A 23749-nucleotide genomic window follows, 5' to 3' on the forward strand; every position below is an offset into this window, starting at 1 on the left:
GAGTAGTGAGAGAGAAGAGATAAAGAGAACTCTAAAGGATATAGGAATAGCAGATTGAAGAAGCAGCCACTGTACTTTGGGCTGAGACAGATCACCCAAGGAACAGCCCCCAGGGCTGAGAGACCAATGTGATGGAGAGGGCGTGGCTCGCTGGATGACAGAGCAGTTCACTGAGCTGCCGTTTCTAGGTTAAGTGCACACTAAGGAAAGGAGACTACTCAGCCAAAGCATATAAGAGCCATCGTGAGGACTTTCTACGTTCTCTCCTCCCCTGTCACATTGACCATGGTGGTCACGTATTGACATGGTAGAGTGTCCTTCATCCTGGGCACCTGAGTGACATCAGGAAAAGAGTCCCTGGCCAACCCATGTTGGACACACAACATGAATGGAAAATCAACCTCTGTTGATTGCTCCACTGATAATTTAAGGTTAATTTGTTACAGCAACACAGCCTCGTCCATGCTCATTAATACAGTGGTCTGGACATTGAGAAACAATGATCTCCACATTTCCTTTCATTGTCCTCATAAAGTGCTACATCCGAAATCTTTATAGTGTTGGTGTAGTGATGACACCAGAGGATGTAGGATTCTGCTTATTGCAAGTATGGACCACTGAACAACTCACCTCTAACCTGCTGTTGTCTCCAACTGTGAGTTCCCCCCAAAGGAAGCACAAGCCAACAAGAACTCAAAGAACAAATAAGCCCTAAGACTGAACTCTTGTTGCCATATGATCGGTTCTCCCTTCAGCAGCTGGAAGGATCTCAAATGTGAAATGGAAATGAAATCATGTCACTTCCCTGCTCCTATCCCTCCAATGGGTTCCCACCCCACTCAAATCAAAATCTAATTTCCTACCAAAATATAAAAAATAAAAAAGAATCCTACCAGGGCCCTACGTGTTCTGGACTCTCTTTTCAAATTCATTTCCCACCACTCTCTGCCTCTCTTACTAGAGTCACATGTTCTTCTTGCTATTTCTCTAATATATAGGTTTATTTCCACCTCAGGGCACTTGTATTTATTGGTCCCTCTATTTGCAAAACTCTCCTCTGGATCTTTGCAAAGTTTGCTCCCTGATTGCATTCAGGTCTCTGCTCCCTGGTCACCTCCTCACAGGAAACTTTCTGATCTTCCTCCCCTTACTCCCGTCCCTGTTTAATCTTTCTTTATACCACTTATCATTTGTATTATATGTTCATATAATATATATGTGTACTTGTTAATGCCCTCTCTCCCCATTAGACCATAAATTCTGTGAGAGTAAGGTCTATATTTTACTTGTTCCTTGACATAATCAGTGCTCAATAAATAGGTGTTGAACGAATGAATGAATGACTTTATATCCATATGGCCTACAGAGCTCCTGAGCATACACAACCAATGTCACCCCTATGCAGATGATGCCCAAATTCCTACTTTTCACATATGTTCCAGACTTATGACTCCAACTTCCTGGGGCACATCTTCAAATAGCTGTTCCACCACCACCATCAGGTGAACACGTCTCAGAGCATCCAGACCCACTACTTCTCATGACCTGGACATCCAGTTTCTAATCCTTTCTATTCTCTTTTCTTTACCTTTCACACAAAATCAGCAGCATCTGCTGAAATCATACTGTGCAATGGGTCTCACTTCCATCTCTTCCTTTTAGTGGCCCCCTCTCACTCCTTTAAGACGCGTTCTTCTCACTGCAACCTGGTCACGGAGATGGAAGGACTCAACAAGGTCTTCCAGTCCAGCGTCCTCCCCAGTGCCCAGATCCTTTCTCTAGCTATTCTGACAGCTGCTCATGCTTGGAACTTTTGCTTTGAATACTTTTGGTGACACTGACAGAGAATTCTCATTGGACAATTCTCATTGTTAGAAAATTCATTGTTATGCTGAACCAAAATGATTTTATTCACACACACACACGCACGCATACAATAGCTTTTCCTCCTGGAACATGACAGGACTGAAAATGTGTGAAGACATATCAAATCCTCTGTGAATTTACTGTTCATCCAATTTTCTGGTCTCCCTCCTGGAAGGAGGATTATACTTCACCATGTTGAACTCAGACATGGTTGGGTAACTAGCTACAGTCTATGGAAATAGGAAGTGACATGTGTCCCTTTTGGGCAGAAGCTTTGAGAGCCAGTTTAAATGATCTCTTTTCCCTTCATGAGACAAGCTAGGTTCCAGATAGAGGCTGCTCCCTCAGTCTGGGCTCCAGAGCGAAGATGACATGGATCAGAGCTCCAGACATTTAGTCAGGGAGCCGATTTGTGGATCTTTGCTCAAGTAGAAAGAGCGGCATTTTACAACTGTTCGCGTGAATTTTAAAGACAAGTTAGTGGCAGAACCATTTATAGAAACCAGATGTTCTGTCTTTTAGCAAAGTTGCAGCGCCGGCAAGACTAGGCGGACGGGAGGATGGGCCTGCACCACTTCCCGGAAAGTCTGCGGGGCAGAACCCACGGAGGAGGCCCCTTTCCCGCGGCGCCCTGGAGGCGGGGCCGCCCTTTCCCACGCAGGCGCCCGCAGGTTCCCGCCTGCTAACCCGCCAGCTGCGTGGCAAGGGAGCGAACCCGCAGCCCCGCCCTCTCTGGCGCCCATACCCAATGGGCAGCCGCAGACCTTCCGGGGGGCGGGGCACGCCCTGGGAGCAGTTCTAGTTGGCCCGGCGCAGCGCACGTCGTTATTACGACTACGTTACGTCGCGCTGCGACTAAGACTAGCGTCCGCTCCGGGCACTTGAAGGAGACTTGGGGACTCCCGGGCGCACCGTGCCTTTTGGGCTGCTGGGAGTCGCTGCTGCTGCCACTGCCCGCGCTCCATGAGGAAGATGCTCGCCGCCGTCTCCCGCGTGTTGTCTGGCGCTGCCCAGAAGCCGGTGAGGCAGCCCAGGGTGTGGCGCGAGCGGGCTGAGGCGGGGCTGCAGGCGGCGGGAGGGGGGACCGGGACTCGGGGCGCCCAGCTGGCCGCCACCTGGGGCCTAGCGCGACGTGTAGGGCGCGAGGGGAGCCGAGGGCCTTTGTTTTGTCTCCACGCCGTGCATTCTGTTCCTGGCTCCGGGAGAAGCGGCCTCCCGGCTCGCCGGCGCCGACTAGGGGGGAGGGAGATCCCTCTGAGGTCCGCGTGGACACCGTCCACCCCCTCCGGCCCAGCTCAGCGCCACGCAAGTAGGGGTGCTCAAGAAGTGCCGGTTGCTTTACAGGACATGGAAAAGGGAACTTGGGCTCCTTCGAGTCTCTGATTGACCCTACTCGTTTTAGATCTTCCTAATTAATTTCTCTTGCCCAAGAGACCTTGTAGTACGCGGTAATAAAAAGCCTGGAATCCGGGAGACTTGAGTGGCTCGGTACATACACCACCCTCGCCATTTACTAGCTCTGTGACCTTGGGCAAGTTTTTCTTTAACGTCCCTAAAGCCAGTTTCCTTATCTCTAAAATGGGGATAATAAGAGTACCTACCTCGTGTGGTTATCCTGAGGATTCCACGAATGACACCCTCCGAATAACGCCTGGCACGTAGTAGGTGCCGTATGTACTGAGTGTTGTTGTTTACTGAGTGTCCAGTTTGGTATACGTTTTTGTGCTCGGCTCTAAAGAGGGTTCACACAGGGTCAGGCTCCTCAAAAATGAACTTCTTTCCCCTTCCTCAACATCTCAGCTTTTCTTGGTAGTCAATTCAAGAGCAGTCAAGCAGAACCCAGAAGAAACTGCCCACCTCCTTACACACATATTCTTAGGGTGACAGTAGCTGAAGAAAACAGCAGTGATGCTTGAGAGGGTGGGGGTTAGAGGGTTAGCACTCTGTCTAGACACACCCAACACCTGAGCTTCCGGCATTTTGACCTCTAGGCACAGTGAGGCAGTGTTACTTGGTGTAACTGCAGCCAAGCTTTGACTTGTAATTCTGGCTTTAGTAATTCCCCCAGGACTGGATTCAACTCTGCTTAGCATGGGCAGAGATTGTCAAAAGGTAGGAAGCGTCCCCCTGTAGGAATCCCACTGACTAAAATAATGACAAAACACAATTTGATTATTCAGATGTTAGCATTTAAGTCGTAACTGGAGAAGCACATTTTACATTACGTATTTCTGTATATACGTGTGATATATCCAACGTTTATTGAGCTCTTAATATGTTTCAGGAACTAGGCTAAATACTTCACATGCTTTGTCTCATTTAATCCCCACAACATCAGTTTTTGGTTGTACATAAGTAATAGAAACTTGTTTTCGGGCCTGAGTTGCTTGGGGAAGTTAGCTGAAGGTTGAGTTTGCTTATAGCTTTGAGACTGGACAACGAATAGAAGTGAAAACAAATAGCAGATTTGTTATTGAAGCTTTGCACTTCATCACCGGAAATTAAAAATATTTCAAAGGTACTACCAAAATCAAACTTAGACGGTTTCAAGAAGTTGAATTGGGCTATGAAACTAATAAACAATGTTAAATATCATACCTTTCTGCCAGAGTTTTTGCTTTTAAGAGATGTCATCCCCTTTGGGGCTGTCTGTTGGTAGAGGGCTGTACCAGAATTTAAGGGCTCAGAAACATCCGTAAATCCTTATTGTTAAACACTTAATGTAGGTTTATTATGTCTTCTGAAAGTCAGATTTATCATTTCCTATATTAATTTGTAGGGTTCTTTTTCCCCACCTTACAGTAGGAAGAAAATTGAGTTCCAGAGATGCAGTCATTTTAGAAAGTGCCCAGGTATCTTCCCATCTGGTGGTGTAAACTCTTCAGATAAGTAGGAGTTTTCTTTGTGACTCTACTTGTGAGTTAATTAGGAGCCTTTCCTGATGCTTCTAATAGAACTAAAAGTTTCACCTTTATCTTTTTAAAGTGTGGAGTAATAAAGTTTAAGATGTCAACTCTTTTGTATATTTCGTAATTCTTCATACTTATGGATGTCTTTTCACTTAAATATAAATAACACAAAATATATCAAAGTTTCTATTTTTTATATTATACATGTAAAAAGATATTTTTGTGTCATAACATGTAACCAAAATGTTTGTTACCCCCATAATATCCTGAAATTAAAATAAGTAAGCAAAAAGATATTTTTGCATATAAGCCTTTTTCTCAAGATCATTTATTTATTTATTTATTTTTAAGAGACGAGGTCTCGCTCTTGCTCAGGCTGGCCTGGAACTCCTAAGCTCAGAGTGATCCTCCTGCCTCGGCCTCCCAGAATGCTAGGATTACAGGTGTGAGCCAGCGTGCCTGGCCACATATAAGCCTTTCAAAAAAAAAAAAATCCTGATAGTAAATCTTAAGCAGTGGCTTGCTCAGATTCGGCACACTTGTATAGCTAGAGTCACACCATCATGTGTTATGCTCCCCAGAGGGAGGGAGAAAGGTTAGGTACTGAAGTTAATCCCTGTAGCTTACCTCTCAGGTCTCTGCCTCTGTGTGTTTTTTCCTCTTTTCATTTTTTATTCTCTTATTTTTTCCTCCCCCTCTTAAAACCAGTGATATACAAAGATTTATCTCAGGCTTAACGATTGCTATTGTCTCAAAGAGTGTTTGGTGTGAAACTTTGAAATAAATTATAAGATCATGATTTCATTTTTGAATGAGGTTTATAGTTGTCAAAATTCTTATTACACAGAAGACTGAATTGTGTTGAAAAAATTTATTCTTTGTCTCGCTGTTTGTATTTCTGTTGTGACTCCTTTTGTGAGATCTTTACTACCAGCATTCTTTTGGCTTTATAAGTAGTAGATAACATTTTGAATTTACCCTGGTAGAATCTGGAATTTTTGAAACATTTTTCCTCTTTTACATGAGTAGTTCCTATGTATTTAGGAACTTAAAGTTTTTATTTTTCAAAATTTGAATGGGCTGCTCATGGTCTCTGTCAAAGAGGAATCTCATTTGATAGACTCTTTCTGCGTGTGGCTCTGCAGAGAAATCGAATGGTAATTATGTTTTCAACAATCTTGTGGTCAAAAATTATGATATACTAGGCCAGGCGCGGTGGCTCACGCCTGTAATCCTAGCACTCTGGGAGGCCGAGGCGGGCGGATCGTTTGAGCTCAGGAGTTCGAGACCAGCCTGAGCAAGAGCGAGACCCCGTCTCTACTAAAAATAGAAAGAAATTAATCGGACAACTAAAAATATATAGAAAAAACTAGCCGGGCATGGTGGCGCATGCCTGTAGTCCCAGCTACTCCGGAGGCTGAGGCAGTAGGCTCGCTTGAGCCCAGGAGTGTGAGGTTGCTGTGAGCTAGGATGACGCCACGGCACTCACTCTAGCCCGGGCAACAGAGTGAGACTTTGTCTCAAAAAAAAAAGAAAAAAAAAATTATGATATACTTCTGATGCAGACTTTTAACTTTAACTTAACTTTGTTCCTTTTACTCATTACATCAGTGGTTCTTATTTTTGAGATTCATAATGAAACAAGGGAGAAGTATCCAAGTAGCTTTCTGAAAGTCATAATCTTTGTCCTTACCTTCCTGCTCTTTATTATGAAGCACTATCATTCTTCATTGTGTTGACTTTAGGACTGAGAAACAATGTACCTTTTCTCTGTAGTACTGTTGCCTGGCTGGTTTGGTCTTTACTTTTACCTTCCAAAAACTGCAGTATCTGTAGTTGTATTTGGAAATTTATTTTGCAATACAGTAACTATTTCTGGTCCCACAAAATACTTTCTGCCAAAAATAACACATCTGTTTCATGATTACCAAATACAACCTTTTGTTTGCTACCTCACCCCTCTCAGCTTCTTCCCAAATTCCTAAATTTTCTTCACTTTTCTGAGATATATTTGTGGGTTCTCTCTACCTCTAACTTAACTGAAACATTAATTTTTAGTAGTTAAAATTTTTTCCTCCAGCAGTGTCATTGTCTCTGTTGGCTTTATCAGTTAATGGTATATTGATGGGTGAAGAGATAAGTAATTGGCTTTCTGCCTATTGGCTTGTACACTTGGCAGGTCAGTCTTAACTCTTCCCACCAAGATCAAGTCCAGCACTGGAAGTTGGATGGTAGAGTCCTAATGCTGTATGTGTTTGGTGAACACATCAAATGTGTTTTTTTTTTATGGGATCTGATGAATATGCTTCAAGTCTCCATGAGAAGAAATCATATTGGTTTACATGTCAGTGTGTGAAAATGTGGCAGAAAGTGGTTAAAATATTAATTGGTTAAATTTTGTGGTCTAACCTGAGCCTTAGCAATCACACAGAATACTTGTGCTGTGAGCAGGTATGTTCAATTGTAAGAGGGGAAAGGGAAGCATCTCCCCCAGCTTTTTACCCCCAAGCAGTGACAGCCACCCAAACGTCAAGAGGGGAACACTGTTTTAGAGACCGTTTCTCCCTACTGGGCTTCAGGAGGAGCCTACCCAGGATTTACGGTGTTCAAATTATAAATTATGAAACAGCAGGCTCAAGTCCATTGTTTTTAAGTCAGAGCGCTCAATATCTTTTCTTTAGTCTTGTATGTCTCACTATTGTATTTATCTCATAGAGTAGTTTAAAATATTTTTTCTTACAGATCCATTTCATAGAAAAGTGAAGTTTGCCTGGAGTAGGGATTAAATCATAGTTTTATTTGAAGTATAATTTTGAAAGTGAATCTTTGGCTTGCTCAAAATAAATGGTATCTGGTTATGACCAAGAATAGCATAACTAGACAAAGCTCACAGATTATCTAGTCTCTTTAATTTAGCCATTAATTTCATTCTCATTATAATTTCTTTGAAAACAAAGTGACTAAGTGGATGGATTTGGTTTTTGCCCGCTTTCTCTTTATGCTCGTTTGCCTTCAGATGGAGGTGTGATCGTGTTTCGTTGGCCATAGCCTGGATCATTTTGGAAGACAAGATACCAGCATAGTGAACAGAATGGAAGAGAAGCCCATGAATATGTTGGGGCTTACTAAAGTTCCATAACTGCGTCCTGATCACTGATTAATAATAATAATGACTTTGCAAAATGACAATAAAAAAGTACTGATTTATTTCTATATTTTTGTCTTTTAAGGCAAGCAGAGTGCTGGTGGCATCCCGTAATTTTGCAAATGATGCTACATTTGAAATTAAGGTAAGAAGTGGTTTAGTTTGTTCATAATTTTTCACAGGTACACTCTGATACACAGTTATACCTTTAGAATAGAACATTTTAATATTCATCCTTTTTTTCATTTTCTTCCAAATTTAGCAAAAATTAGAATTTATTATTCTTAGCAGCTTGTTGGTGTTTTGTGGGGGGAGGAGGGCAAGCTAAAAAAATAAAAATAAAAACTTATGCCAAGTTTTAGAATGCGATTCAGTGAAACATTTGAATAAGAAGAATCTTAGATGTTTCCTTGAAAGTTCATTTTTCAGCCTATAACTCAGTTGACTTCTACGGGTTTTTCAGTGAAAATCCTCTTAGAAAGATTTCCTTCCCCCAAAACCCCATCCATTGCACAGTGAGGTTTATAGATTTAAGGAATCAGAAGCAATAGGAAGCGTTTCTGATGTGCTCCTTTGCTGTTTTTTGAGTTCAATATTATTCACAATGGAATCAGAGCGAGTCGGCAGTGTTTGCAATGTAGTAAATAGAGGATGACTGCCTTATTCCATTTCAGAAATGTGACCTTCACCGGCTGGAAGAGGGTCCTCCTGTCACGACAGTGCTCACCAGAGAGGACGGGCTCAAATACTACAGGATGATGCAAACTGTGCGCCGAATGGAGTTAAAGGCAGATCAGCTGTACAAACAGAAAATTATTCGTGGTTTCTGTCACTTGTGTGATGGTCAGGTGAGTGGTAGGTTTGTAATAAAACTGTGTTATTAATATTTAGATATTTAAGTATGGCTTGTATTTATTGGTTTTTACCCTGCCTTATGCATCAGAAGGATTTCGAATGGTATTTTGAATTAAAAAGTTAGAATGCCAAAACCTGCTATGACGCTCAGGCTAAAGGATTCATTCACACATAACATTGCCAATTTCCTATACCTCTTCTTAGAATTTTACTATTTTAAAACTTTCTGGCATTGTGATCACCTATACTGTATACAGTTTTGGGGGAAAGGATTATTTTGTTTGTTTTTTGTTTTGTGGGTTTAGGTGAAGGCTTACAGATTCAAATGCATACAGGGGCCAGACAGGTAGAATAAATGGGTGAAGAAGGCCAGGTGTACAAACATAGAGAATGGTGACAGGGACTAGTGGTGAGCTGGGGTGGCCATGCCTCACCCAGAGGGGATGCCATGACTTGGTTCCAGCCAGTTGGTACCATATGGGAATATGGGCCTAATGCTTCATATTGTTTGTTTCTCCAAAAGACAGAAGTCTCAATTTTCATGTGACATTCCCCCAATTGTTTTAATGTTGACAATGGTTCAGGATTTTTTTTTTATTTCAGCTTATTATGGGGGTACAGATGTTTAGGTTATGTATGTTGCCCCCCCAGTCCGAGTTTCAAATATGTCCATCCTTTGGGTGGTGCGCATTGCACTCTTTGTGTATGCATATACCAGTCCCTTCCTCCCTCCTCCCCGCTCCCATGGATTTTTTTTTTTTTTTTTAATCACCACAGAGGCTAAAGGAAACAGCACAACTGTGGGTTGCCAGTTCATGGCTTCTGGTTTGGGCCTTGCCTTCCCCTCTGTTTTTTGATGGAAAATAGCCACTTTTCTCTGGTTATTAATGATGAGTTCTACTAGCTCAAATGTTTCATAGCAGTCTAGGAAACCTTTTTATCCAGAAACACGTATCGTATTGCTTCACGGTTTCTTCTAATGCAGGAAGCTTGCTGTGTAATCCCACAGACCATCTCATCACAGCCTATCGGGCTCACGGCTTTACCTTCACTCGGGGCCTTTCTGTCAGAGAAATTCTTGCAGAGCTTACAGGTTTGTTATTGATTTTCAGGAAGGGGAAATGAGTGAATTAAGTTTTTAAATATCTCCTGTTAAGAAGCTGACCATTATGCATTAATATTTTTTAAAGTTTTCAGTTTTTTTTAAAGCCCTCTCTCATTTGGTGCTCTGGTACTTCTGTTGTGCTTTTGAGTAAACTGACCCATTTGTGAAGTCATCTGGCCCCTTGGGTAAAAGTTTAAAAATGGTTAGTGCTTTAAAATTAGAATAGGGTTTGTTATCACTCTAGTATGCCAACAGAAATCTAGCAGGCCTAGAAAGTGAGGTTGAAGCACTCCATGGTATACAATGTAAATTCTAGGAATCTTCTTAATATTCCCCATTTCTTTTTCCCCCTTGACTTTTGAACTACAGTCATCCCTCATTATACTCGGGGAATTGGTTCCAGGACCCCTGTGTATGCAAAATCTGTGCATACTCAAGTCCCACAGTTGGCCCTGTAGAGTCCGTGTATGTGAAAACTCAGCCCTCTGTATATGGGGGTTTTGCATCCAAGAACACTATTTTCAGTTTGTGTTTGGTTGAAAAAAAAAAAAAAATCTGAGTATAAGTGGACCTACTCAGTTCAAACCTGTGTTGTTCAAGGGTCAGTTGTATTTAGTGTACAAGTTGGAAGATGTTCATAACTGTCAAAAAAAGTCCATTTGGACTTTTGCTAACATCTGAATGCAACTGATTAGAGAGTTGGAAAGGTTAAGGACATGGATATAGTCTGACCTTCCTCATGAAAGGACAGGGAGACAAGAAGGAACATACGTTTGCATAGAGGGACAGATGCTTAGATGATTGAATTGGGCTCTGAGTTCTAATGGTTGAGCCTTGGAGTAAATACTCCAAGGTGTGGTTTGGTTTGCTTTGTATATTTGGTTTTTGATGCCTGCGTGTTCTGCCATTTCTAGGACGAAAAGGAGGTTGTGCTAAAGGGAAAGGAGGATCGATGCACATGTATGCCAAGAACTTCTATGGGGGCAACGGCATCGTGGGAGCCCAGGTAGTGAGCTTAGATTTGGCCCCGCCCGTGTCTTCAAAAACTTTCACATCCTCAGAGAACTTTTGAAGTATTTCAGTACAGTCACGTGCTGTATAGTGACCTTTGAGCCAATGGTTCACTGCATACGTGATGGTGGTCCCTGAGATTATAGTGGAGCTGAAAACTTCCTATTGCCTAGTGATGTTGTTGAAGTACAACATTACCTTTTCTATGTTTAGGTACACAAATACTTATTGTCAGGTTACAGTTGCCTCCAGTATTCAATAGAGGGACATGCTGTACAGGTTTGTAGCCTAGGAGCAACAGGTCATACCACATAGCCTAGGCATGTAGTGGGCCGTACCATCTAGTTTTGTGCAAGTACGCTCTATGATGTTCGCACAGGACGAAATCGCCTAATAATGCATTTCTGAGAATGTGTCCCCGTGGTTAAGTGACACATGACTGCACTTTGGGGGCTTGGTTTGCTCTTAAAGACCTATTGCTTCATAGCCCCTACCATTTGAGCAATTAGTAAGTAGAATTGGATGGCGATTTAAAATTTTTCATTTTAGCTGTTTGCTATGTTCTATAAGCAAGAGCCTCTAGCAGTGGAGCCGTATCTTCACCATTTTATTTATATTTCAGTACATTAATTGCTTCATCACATCAACTTCGCTCTATCTCTCCCTGCTCATAGGTAATGCTGACACTGGTGCCCAACTAGAAGAGACAGGTGATCAGGATCTCAGGGACCTAGTAATAATCCAAAGCTGACTTCTGTTGTTATGGAGTCTTCTCGTTCTCATCAATTAGTGAATGATGAAGAATTAACAGCATAAAATCATATCTAGACTTTTTTCCTTTCTAATATATTAAAATTCTGTTAGGTATTTTATAAAAACTTAGGTTTCATTTTTTTGACTCTTTAGAGTTTAGTGGTTGAATCTTTGAGTGCAGAAACGTTTTTGCTTACTGGTTGAAATAGAATATAGTATTTATGTTACTTTATCGGTTTGTTGAAAAAATTGGGGGTGGGATAAGCAGAAATGGGGCTGGGGTAGGGAGAATTTGTAGTGACGGTGTAATTTCTGTCCCATATTCTGGCCAGGAGTTAATTCAGAGCGTTAATATCTCCCCTCATGGATTTCTGTGGTTCCTTTCTTGATCATCCTTAATGTTAGGTGCCCCTGGGAGCTGGTATCGCCTTGGCCTGTAAGTATAATGGAAAAGAGGCTGGAAGAGGGTCCTCCTGTCACGACAGTGCTCACCAGAGAGGACGGGCTCAAATACTACAGGATGATGCAAACTGTGCACCGAATGGAGTTAAAGGCAGATCAGCTGTACAAACAGAAAATTATTCGTGGTTTCTGTCACTTGTGTGATGGTCAGGTGAGTGGTAGGTTTGTAATAAAACTGTGTTATTAATATTTAGATATTTAAGTATGGCTCGTATTTATTGGTTTTTACCCTGCCTTATGCATCAGAAGGATTTCGAATGGTATTTTGAATTAAAAAGTTAGAATGCCAAAACCTGCTATGACGCTCAGGCTAAAGGATTCATTCACACATAACATTGCCAATTTCCTATACCTCTTCTTAGAATTTTACTATTTTAAAACTTTCTGGCATTGTGATCACCTATACTGTATACAGTTTTGGGGGAAAGGATTATTTTGTTTGTTTTTTGTTTTGTGGGTTTAGGTGAAGGCTTACAGATTCAAATGCATACAGGGGCCAGACAGGTAGAATAAATGGGTGAAGAAGGCCAGGTGTACAAACATAGAGAATGGTGACAGGGACTAGTGGTGAGCTGGGGTGGCCATGCCTCACCCAGAGGGGATGCCATGACTTGGTTCCAGCCAGTTGGTACCATATGGGAATATGGGCCTAATGCTTCATATTGTTTGTTTCTCCAAAAGACAGAAGTCTCAATTTTCATGTGACATTCCCCCAATTGTTTTAATGTTGACAATGGTTCAGGATTTTTTTTTTATTTCAGCTTATTATGGGGGTACAGATGTTTAGGTTATGTATGTTGCCCCCCCAGTCCGAGTTTCAAATATGTCCATCCTTTGGGTGGTGCGCATTGCACTCTTTGTGTATGCATATACCAGTCCCTTCCTCCCTCCTCCCCGCTCCCATGGATTTTTTTTTTTTTTTTTAATCACCACAGAGGCTAAAGGAAACAGCACAACTGTGGGTTGCCAGTTCATGGCTTCTGGTTTGGGCCTTGCCTTCCCCTCTGTTTTTTGATGGAAAATAGCCACTTTTCTCTGGTTATTAATGATGAGTTCTACTAGCTCAAACGTTTCATAGCAGTCTAGGAAACCTTTTTATCCAGAAACACGTATCGTATTGCTTCACGGTTTCTTCTAATGCAGGAAGCTTGCTGTGTGGGCCTGGAGGCCGGCATAAATCCCACAGACCATCTCATCACAGCCTATCGGGCTCACGGCTTTACCTTCACTCGGGGCCTTTCTGTCAGAGAAATTCTTGCAGAGCTTACAGGTTTGTTATTGATTTTCAGGAAGGGGAAATGAGTGAATTAAGTTTTTAAATATCTCCTGTTAAGAAGCTGACCATTATGCATTAATATTTTTTAAAGTTTTCAGTTTTTTTTAAAGCCCTCTCTCATTTGGTGCTCTGGTACTTCTGTTGTGCTTTTGAGTAAACTGACCCATTTGTGAAGTCATCTGGCCCCTTGGGTAAAAGTTTAAAAATGGTTAGTGCTTTAAAATTAGAATAGGGTTTGTTATCACTCTAGTATGCCAACAGAAATCTAGCAGGCCTAGAAAGTGAGGTTGAAGCACTCCATGGTATACAATGTAAATTCTAGGAATCTTCTTAATATTCCCCATTTCTTTTTCCCCCTTGACTTTTGAACTACAGTCATCCCTCATTATACTCGGGGAATTGGTTCCAGGACCCCTGTGTATGCAAAATCTGTGCATACTCAAGTCCCACAGTTGGCCCTGTAGAGTCCGTGTATGTGAAAACTCAGCCCTCTGTATATGGGGGTTTTGCATCCAAGAACACTATTTTCAGTTTGTGTTTGGTTGAAAAAAAAAAAAAAATCTGAGTATAAGTGGACCTACTCAGTTCAAACCTGTGTTGTTCAAGGGTCAGTTGTATTTAGTGTACAAGTTGGAAGATGTTCATAACTGTCAAAAAAAGTCCATTTGGACTTTTGCTAACATCTGAATGCAACTGATTAGAGAGTTGGAAAGGTTAAGGACATGGATATAGTCTGACCTTCCTCATGAAAGGACAGGGAGACAAGAAGGAACATACGTTTGCATAGAGGGACAGATGCTTAGATGATTGAATTGGGCTCTGAGTTCTAATGGTTGAGCCTTGGAGTAAATACTCCAAGGTGTGGTTTGGTTTGCTTTGTATATTTGGTTTTTGATGCCTGCGTGTTCTGCCATTTCTAGGACGAAAAGGAGGTTGTGCTAAAGGGAAAGGAGGATCGATGCACATGTATGCCAAGAACTTCTATGGGGGCAACGGCATCGTGGGAGCCCAGGTAGTGAGCTTAGATTTGGCCCCGCCCGTGTCTTCAAAAACTTTCACATCCTCAGAGAACTTTTGAAGTATTTCAGTACAGTCACGTGCTGTATAGTGACCTTTGAGCCAATGGTTCACTGCATACGTGATGGTGGTCCCTGAGATTATAGTGGAGCTGAAAACTTCCTATTGCCTAGTGATGTTGTTGAAGTACAACATTACCTTTTCTATGTTTAGGTACACAAATACTTATTGTCAGGTTACAGTTGCCTCCAGTATTCAATAGAGGGACATGCTGTACAGGTTTGTAGCCTAGGAGCAACAGGTCATACCACATAGCCTAGGCATGTAGTGGGCCGTACCATCTAGTTTTGTGCAAGTACGCTCTATGATGTTCGCACAGGACGAAATCGCCTAATAATGCATTTCTGAGAATGTGTCCCCGTGGTTAAGTGACACATGACTGCACTTTGGGGGCTTGGTTTGCTCTTAAAGACCTATTGCTTCATAGCCCCTACCATTTGAGCAATTAGTAAGTAGAATTGGATGGCAATTTAAAATTTTTCATTTTAGCTGTTTGCTATGTTCTATAAGCAAGAGCCTCTAGCAGTGGAGCCGTATCTTCACCATTTTATTTATATTTCAGTACATTAATTGCTTCATCACATCAACTTCGCTCTATCTCTCCCTGCTCATAGGTAATGCTGACACTGGTGCCCAACTAGAAGAGACAGGTGATCAGGATCTCAGGGACCTAGTAATAATCCAAAGCTGACTTCTGTTGTTATGGAGTCTTCTCGTTCTCATCAATTAGTGAATGATGAAGAATTAACAGCATAAAATCATATCTAGACTTTTTTCCTTTCTAATATATTAAAATTCTGTTAGGTATTTTATAAAAACTTAGGTTTCATTTTTTTGACTCTTTAGAGTTTAGTGGTTGAATCTTTGAGTGCAGAAACGTTTTTGCTTACTGGTTGAAATAGAATATAGTATTTATGTTACTTTATCGGTTTGTTGAAAAAATTGGGGGTGGGATAAGCAGAAATGGGGCTGGGGTAGGGAGAATTTGTAGTGACGGTGTAATTTCTGTCCCATATTCTGGCCAGGAGTTAATTCAGAGCGTTAATATCTCCCCTCATGGATTTCTGTGGTTCCTTTCTTGATCATCCTTAATGTTAGGTGCCCCTGGGAGCTGGCCTTGGCCTGTAAGTATAATGGAAAAGATGAGGTCTGTCTGACTTTATATGGCGATGGCGCTGCTAATCAGGTAAGTGTGTATCTCTTAACTTTCCAATAATAATTACAGTTTTCTTTCCAAAGTAGTAGCATATTGCTTATTAGTTGAAATAGCAACTCATCTAGCAAGTTAAAATTTGGTTTTATGGCCAGTTTAGAGATTTCCCTCTCAACATTACGTTTCACAAGAGCCTTATGGGGCATCTTCCCGGGAGGGAGCTCACGTTGGCTCCATATCAGTGCTTCACAAATGCCCTGTTGTGGCGAAGGACATCCCCATCCCCCCACCTATTTCAAACCAGTACTGTAATATACAGACTCACTCTCTGAGATGCCAGCCAGGGCAATGTCAAATTCCTATAATAGTGTCTGAATCCTGACTGAGTTTCTGTGCTTCTCCAGTCATGGTCCAAATAATCCTCAGTCTGTGGCCAACACTCTGTGAGGCCCTGTTCTAGAAGCTGATTCTCAGATGCTGGTTCACTCTGGCTATCCAGTGGGCTTGATAGATTTATAATAAAGCATAAAAGTAAGTAGCCACACATTTTTACACATTGCTCTTTTTCCCAGTGTATTCTCTACTACTCGAGTGGCCCCACAGAAGTGAGTGGCAGTATTTGGTTTGTCCCTTCCCTTAGTTGCAAGAGTTAGTGATACCTGCTGCTTCTCCCCACCACCCCCACCACACACACTCCTTTCCTTCACCACCAAAAGCTGGTTTTAGAAGATGAGGCATTTGTCTTTCACAGCAGCTTTCTGTGCCAGGTAGAGCAGCAGCCATTACAGATAATTAAGTCTAGAGAAATAAGCAAAATGAAACCACTTGAACTTTTTGTAAATACTTCCAGGGTCAGATATTTGAAGCTTACAACATGGCAGCTTTGTGGAAATTGCCTTGTATTTTCATCTGTGAGAATAATCGCTATGGAATGGGAACGTCCGTGGAGAGAGCAGCAGCCAGCACTGATTACTACAAGAGAGGCGATTTCATTCCTGGGCTGAGGGTAAGGATATGTGTGGTAGAACCAGGGCCATCCATATTCTCAGCTAGGTGCCTTTGTGCATATCCTGGACATCTTAAGAAAAATTGGAGCGTTTCATTTTTTTGTGCACGAACAGGTCATATAAAATGGTCTTGGACAGTTTGATTTATACTCTTCCCCTTCCACGTTTGTTAACAGGTAGATGGAATGGATATCCTGTGTGTCCGAGAGGCAACAAGGTTTGCAGCTGCCTATTGTAGATCTGGGAAGGTAAGACTCTAAAGATTTTCTCTTAGGCCTCTGGGCTAAAAATTTCTGATGACATTTATCTCTCAAAGTTAAAAGAATGCTTCCCCCATGCCCATTATAGCTATTGAGGAATAGCTGCTGATTGAGGTGTATACCATAGAAGCAGAGTCCAGTCCAGGGAATGGGGTTCCTTTATGAATAGCTTGGTCTTGATAGCTTACCTCCTGGAAAACATTCCACATTTCCCCCATTTGGGGAAAATCCTTTTTCCTAGTGCTTCCTTAGCATTTTGCTTCTATCTTCAGCATGACAATCTACTTTGCCTTGTAGGTTGGTTAATTATGTGCCTTTTCCTCCCCACCCCCATTAACCATAAGGCCCTTGAGGGAACAGATTGGGGATCCCCACGATCCCCAGCACATGGAACTTTGCTTATATAATGGGTATCCAATATAGGTTTGTTTATACAAATTAGTGTGGTTAAAGTGTGTAACCTTAATCTTGCTGTTTCAGTCCTAAGAATCTTTACCTTTTGCCGTATAGCAGTGAGGGAGAGGGAAACAGTGAGATTGGCCTAAAAGGAGGCTTAAGTTCCGTCAGTGCTAGCATAGATTTAGGTGTTCTCCCTAAGTCAGTGTCCCGCAGCCCAATATCATGTGTCCAGTAATGCACATCAGATGTCACCAGCAATGACGGAAATATCAGAAAGGGAGGAGGGAGGGAAGTATAGCGACATTTAACGAGAGCCAGCATGAAGAAACCAGAGCCGGACCAAAATGACAGGTTGGTTTCAGTGGGCTGAGCCATCTATGTGAGGACTCCAAGGCTGAGGGAGCCAGGCCCTGGGTAGAAACACAGTGGTATATAGAATGTGTTGACTTTCCCAGCAAGCCTGATCTTCGATTTAGGAGAGAATCTGGAAACTCTGTGCTTACCGAGGGCACAACCCACTGTTTCCAAATGGCTGCTGGTTGACATGACACAGTAAGTGACAGCTAATGAGGGATTCACCTGTTAGGCAATGCACTAAGTACTTTTTAGATATTATCTTAATCCTCACAATTCTGAGTTAGGTATTAATGTTTTGCCCATTTTGCAGACAAGGAAACTGAGCCACAGAGCAGTTACGGGTACATAGCTACTATATCTTAGAGCCATTTTAACTACCGCACCAAATTATCCAGGGATCCTTGATTCATCCCCTCCCCTCAGTGTTCAGGGCCATCTTCTGAAAGTGGGCTAGTGTAGCATGAACAAGCCACTTGGTGATGTATAGCCAGGCTGGACAGACTCCCAGCGGAGCCTCAGGGTTTGGGTATCAGATGTCACTGGTGCCTGCCAACTCTGTTACATGCTAGCAAGATCTGTGTGAAGCAGGATTGGTTGCCAGCCCTAGGGAACACCACGTGAAATGGGCACGAGGTAGAAATCGACCTAGCCACTGTGAGTGGGCTCTATAGACATGCTCGATGCCTTTTTGATGTAAAACACACTGTTGGCAGATTGCTTTATTAAGTTCCTATTAAAAATGAGAAGGATGAAACGTAATACATAAATATTAGAAATGAGAATAGATAAGAATACATTGGATGCTGAAAGGGTCTGCCTTTGGGGCCATGGATTGTTGGCATGTTGTTCCCATTGTCTTATCTAACCACCTATGGGTTCTGTTTTAGGGGCCTATCCTGATGGAGCTGCAGACTTACCGTTACCATGGACACAGCATGAGTGATCCTGGAGTCAGGTACGGTCATGGGGCATCTGAGTGGTTTCCCGAGTGGGTAGGCCACTTGCGTGAAAAAGCAAACCCATTTCAGCATTTGCTTTCGAAGCCAGATACCAGTTCGCTTTGTTGGCATCAAGTAGTTGAGGCTTAGTCTGAAAACAGTGCCTCCTAATAAATTGGTTCTAATATAGAAAGCATTCTGAAAATCCCTACAGTGTGTATAGTATGTGTTAGCATGAGCAGTAATTTTAAAAAGAGCATTATATAACTTAGTTGCAGAGGGAAATTAAACAGGTATGATAGTAGGAGTGTCTTTGGGGGGCATTTAGCTTTGTAGGCATTACCCCAAATTCACGCATGACATACTCCATCTGAAGAAGATCTCTCTCTGGTCTGGAGCGGGGCTAACTGGGTATTCAATAAATTGAAACATATCAATCAAAAAAGCTAGGAAGGTATGAGTGTTAACGTTTTCACTTAGTAGCTCTGGCATATAATTCTACAATCCCAGGTTTGACACAAGTGAAAGAAGTTTCAGTGATCTGTTATGTTCTCCCCCATAGTTACCGAACACGAGAAGAAATTCAGGAAGTAAGAAGTAAGAGTGACCCTATTATGCTTCTCAAGGATAGAATGGTGAACAACAATCTTGCCAGTGTTGAAGAATTAAAGGTACAGTCACTCTTGGTGGTTTTAAAGGTTGGTTCTCCTTTCTGGGCAATTTCCCCCCCCCCCCAATACAAAGAGACGTGTGGGGGGCATAATTAATTCTGAAATCTCACAGGGCCATTCCTTTAGGTTCCTCCACTCAAGATTGCAATATTTCCTCTTTATTCACGCAGCTCACTGCCCACTAAAATCTTAATAAAGAATAAGATGAGTGGCAGAACCTTTGAGCCCCCTAATAGCACAGTTCTTTTTCTTAAATATGCTCTGGATTTTTAAGTAATCCCTAGGACTATTTTTAAATGTTGAAGTCTGTATTCCAAAAACATCTTGTATAGATAATTTTATCATTTAAAAAAATACATTCAAAATTAGCAACTACTGGTACTTCAAGAGTCACAGTTAACAATAGCAACAGGTCCCTAGCTGGTGTTGATTTAAAACTCCCTTGCACTATAATCTGCTTTTTAGGAAATTGATGTGGAAGTGAGGAAAGAAATTGAGGATGCTGCCCAGTTTGCCACGGCTGATCCTGAGCCGCCTTTGGAGGAACTAGGTTACCACATCTACAGCAGCGACCCGCCTTTTGAAGTTCGTGGTGCCAATCAGTGGATCAAGTTTAAGTCAGTCAGTTAAGGGGAGACCACACAATGGGTGGTTGTACCTTCAGCGGGCTGTTAGATAGCCGCTCTCAGGAACTGTGTGTGTTCCAAACTTGGTTAAGGAGGAAGAAAACCCAGAACATGAAAGTGTTTAAGAGTAAACAATATGTAGGTTGAATTAAAGAGATAGTAATTGCATGCAGCTTGTATATCGTTGCATTAAAAGATGTTATCAAGTATTTAGTATAAATATTATAAAGATCATTCTCAATTTGTATAGGTTCAAAATAGAACGATTTGATGATTTACTTTGTATACTTTCAACAAATAGGAAAAACAATTCCTTGTATGTCTGTTCCCAACTCTGTCACCTGTTGGGGAGGAGATCATTCCCCAGAGGCATACTTGGTGTTAACAGCTCATACACCATAGTGTAGTAGCACTGACCCCCAACCCCAGCAGTGTGGGTGCTGAAGCCTGTGCACACTGACCTCCATACTAAGACAGTATTTATTATAACCAGGCAGAGGTGGGAGGACAAACAAACAATCATTTCAAAGACCAGATAACTTAGTTTTCTCCATGTATACATTCAAAATAAATATGAGGCTATTTTCTTAATGGTTACATTCATATTGAACATGAAATACAAGGCACATATATATCAATTTTCTTTCTCAGATTTAAGTACTATTTATACATAATCTAAAAATGTGATTCCCAATGTCTGTTATTTTTAAATGCTCATTGTTTCGCCTTTCTAGCAAGTGCTCTGATTCTTGGTTGAAGTAATTTAAAATTTCTAAGACTGTCCTAATACTGTGGGATGTCAAAACTAAGGCTCACTGTTCTCACAATACATATAGTTCTATGTTTAATATGTTTTAAAAACTCCAAAAAACCATTTCAGGAAGGATAGTCTTTAAAACTTCACCAATTTCTTGAATTGTTAATTGAACAATGGTATTTTTTTTGTATGTAAACATAGCAGAATGTGTGTACATCAACAGAAGCTTTAACAATGGATGTAGCATATTTGCTCACTCTGTCACCTGGCTTAGCTGATTGTCATTAAATCTAATCTTTGGTTGCTGAGGACTCCTGAGCCCTTCTTCTGTACTGGGAGACTGCATTCCAGAGCTTACAGAGGAAACCGCCGCTATGAAACAAAAGAGTTGTCTTTAAAGTCAAGAAAACTTCACCACCACAAAATACTTCTTTAGGAGTCCTTATGGCAAAAGTTATATGTAATTCCAGATTTATCTAGATTTGCCATCATCTAGTCTTTAAAATGCAGTCCCTTGCTTAATGAAAATAAAATGTTCTCTTTATGTATGGAGGTGACAGCAGTGGTAGGACATGGCCTTAAAGATATGTACTTGGGGAGGGCTATTTCAAATGACACAGGACTGAGAATGCAGGTTGCAGTTTAAAGGAAAGGGTGGGGGTCTAGCCTGCTGGCACTTCCTCACCCCACTCCCAGCTAGGCATGGATAGCAGGAGATTGACTGGGGCCATCATTTCCCTGTCGCCTTTCTGGCCTTTAGTTTCTGCCACACCTCAGCTTTTTCCCCAACTTGAACCTGGCAGAACTCCAGAGTTTAGAGGGACGTCCAGCCCCTTGTTTCCTGTTACTTTAAAGCACATTCACACGTAAAAAAATAACGTTCTATTATATGAACTCTTTTGAGAGACTTACCGTAGTCTAAGGTATCTTAGATCTTCCTTAGTGATATCATTAAGAATATCAGAAAGCGTATAACCCTCTTCAATAATCTAAAACAAAGATCAAATACATAAGAGCTAAGCAGCTTTTTAACAATAGCAATAGGAATCATTTTTTTGGTTGTAAATTTACCTTTTCGATTGTATATGCATCTGCTCCTTGCAGCTGCAACCAGTCTATAAGCTCTTTATCTGTTCTCTGCCCATGGCGGGGTGCTGGGTTCTCTGTAGTATCTGTAAGGATGAGGAATTTGTTTTGTTGTATATTAATGTCTCACCATAAAACTCTTCAGAAGTAACAAGTTGGCTTAACAAACTATTCCAGAATATAAATGTGATATGAAAAGGAGGTGAATTAAACCCGTGTCACTCAGCTGCTCTAATACAAATTAAACGATTCCTAATTCTTAGATTCACTTTCCAGAGAGAGAATTCTTACCTATGATTCCTTTAGTTAGTTTGGGATTTGACATGTTATCTGTCACTTTAAATGCTTATTCCCCCATCTTTAAAATGCTTTTTATTAGGAATCATATCCCTAACTGTACTGGAAAGCATATGAGGAAATAGGTTTCATTGTTGACATTTTACATCAGAGCTTATGCACTCCATATTCCAAGAGGTAGCTCTGTAGCTCTTTTCTAAGTGGCACCAAATGACCAAGTCAGGTTTGCTAAGGTATAATTTATGCAGTAAACCCTCCTTTTCTGGTATATAATGTGCTGTGAAGTTTGACAGACACAGTCATGTAACAACCACCACCACAATCAAGATACAGAAATTGCCACGATTCCCAGAAGCCCTCATGTGTTCTTTGTAATCAGTCCCCTGCCCTCCCTATTCTGATTTGTTCTGTCCTACAGTTTTGCCTTTTCTGGGGTACTATATAAATGGCATCATGGTATGTAGCCTTTGAACCTGGCTCTTTCTCCTAGCATGCCACATTTGCAATTCATCCATGTTGTTGAATGTATCAGTAGTTCTTTTTATTATTTAGTACTCCAGAATCTACTGGAGTCCTGGTTTAATAGAAGATAACCTCAACTCTTTCTTCATAAGCTGACTAGAATATTAGCCAGATTTTAAACAGTCTCTCTCACACACAAACACACTTCAGTCAGAGAAAGTGGAAAATGACTCACCATTAGATTTATATTGTAACTGAAGGTGATGTAATTCTTGAGTTTTCTGTTCTAGAGTTTGCCGTAGAAGATTCTGGTACTCTTTTTCTTTTTGAACTAGGTGTTCCAAAAGTCTGATTATAAAACAAAAAACAAAACAAGCCATCTTCCAGAGAGAGCGCAACACCATTCAATTTAACGCAAACATCTGTTGCACATTAAGAGATTAAAAAAAAAAAAAAGGAAAAATAGCACAAGCAGCAAATGTGTTGTTTCTTCAGAGTTCTGTGAATCGGGTTTCAGCCTGTGTAGGAGAACGTTCCTTGTGTTTTTCCTCCCCTTGACAACAAAGACCAATGCTTGGGTATATTTGTGCAATGGACTGAATGTGTCCTTCCAAAATTTGTATGTTAAAATCTTCATACCCAAGGTGATGATATTAGGAGGGTGGGGCCTTTGGGAGGTCAGACGAGATGAGTGCCCTAATGAAGAGAGACCCTCCCCCCCCGAGATTCCCTTATCCCTTCCACCACGTGAGCACACCGAGAAGATGGCCGTGTATGAACCAGGAAGCAGAGAGGGCCCTCACCAGACATGGAATCTGCCAGCACCTTGATCTTGGACTTGCCAGTCTCCAGAACTGTGAGAAATAAGTTTCTGTCATATATAAGCCACTCAGTGTATGGTATTTTGTTACGGGAGCCTGAACAGACTAACAGTTTTCTCTCAAAATGTATCATGAACCAAAAGATAACTTGACGTTGACCAGTAGAACTCAGCCAGAGGATGATCTGATTATTTAAACTTGTCTCCCGACATTCAGGAAACTACAATGTTAGGCTCCTTCCTCCTCAACCGAGGGAACTAAACTGAAGGACAGCAGCCCCTGCTTCTGATACAACAGCTGGGCGCAGAGGCGGGACAGCGAGAAACACTGCTCTGCAGGTTGGGAGGAATGATACTGCTAACATTCACTGAGCACTTCCTACACAAAATCCAGGACTGTGCTAAACACTTTTCACAGATTAAGTCCTTCAACGCAGTACTTTTGGGAAGTAAGCAC

General features: G+C 41.6%; 2 protein-coding genes across 2 annotated transcripts in view; one reads left to right on the forward strand and one right to left on the reverse strand.

Annotated features, from left to right (window-relative positions):
- Window positions 1-2681: 2681 nt before the first annotated feature.
- PDHA1 (pyruvate dehydrogenase (lipoamide) alpha 1) lies at window positions 2682-20090 on the forward strand. The gene is made up of 13 exons (XM_012651701.1): window positions 2682-2886; window positions 8006-8065; window positions 8595-8768; window positions 13250-13376; window positions 14303-14397; window positions 14991-14992; window positions 15421-15433; window positions 15571-15645; window positions 16463-16618; window positions 16796-16867; window positions 18523-18590; window positions 19136-19244; window positions 19710-20090. The coding sequence occupies exons 1-13, from the start codon at window positions 2830-2832 to the stop codon at window positions 19872-19874; spliced, it is 1173 nt and encodes a 390-aa protein (XP_012507155.1). The 5' UTR covers window positions 2682-2829; the 3' UTR covers window positions 19875-20090.
- A 297-nt stretch (window positions 20091-20387) lies between these two features.
- MAP3K15 (mitogen-activated protein kinase kinase kinase 15) overlaps window positions 20388-23749 on the reverse strand; it is a 130909-nt gene continuing 127547 nt past the window's right edge. The window contains exons 27-30 of the mRNA XM_012651700.1: window positions 22708-22820; window positions 21699-21799; window positions 21540-21616; window positions 20388-20999 (exon numbers count right to left, since the gene is read on the reverse strand). Coding sequence (XP_012507154.1) covers window positions 20918-20999; window positions 21540-21616; window positions 21699-21799; window positions 22708-22820 — 373 coding nt within the window. The 3' untranslated portion in view covers window positions 20388-20917. The remainder of the gene's footprint in view (window positions 21000-21539; window positions 21617-21698; window positions 21800-22707; window positions 22821-23749) is intronic.

The sequence above is a fragment of the Propithecus coquereli genome, unplaced genomic scaffold (assembly GCF_000956105.1).
Source record: "Propithecus coquereli isolate 6110/MARCELLA unplaced genomic scaffold, Pcoq_1.0 Scaffold362, whole genome shotgun sequence".
Classification (NCBI taxonomy): domain Eukaryota; kingdom Metazoa; phylum Chordata; class Mammalia; order Primates; family Indriidae; genus Propithecus; species Propithecus coquereli.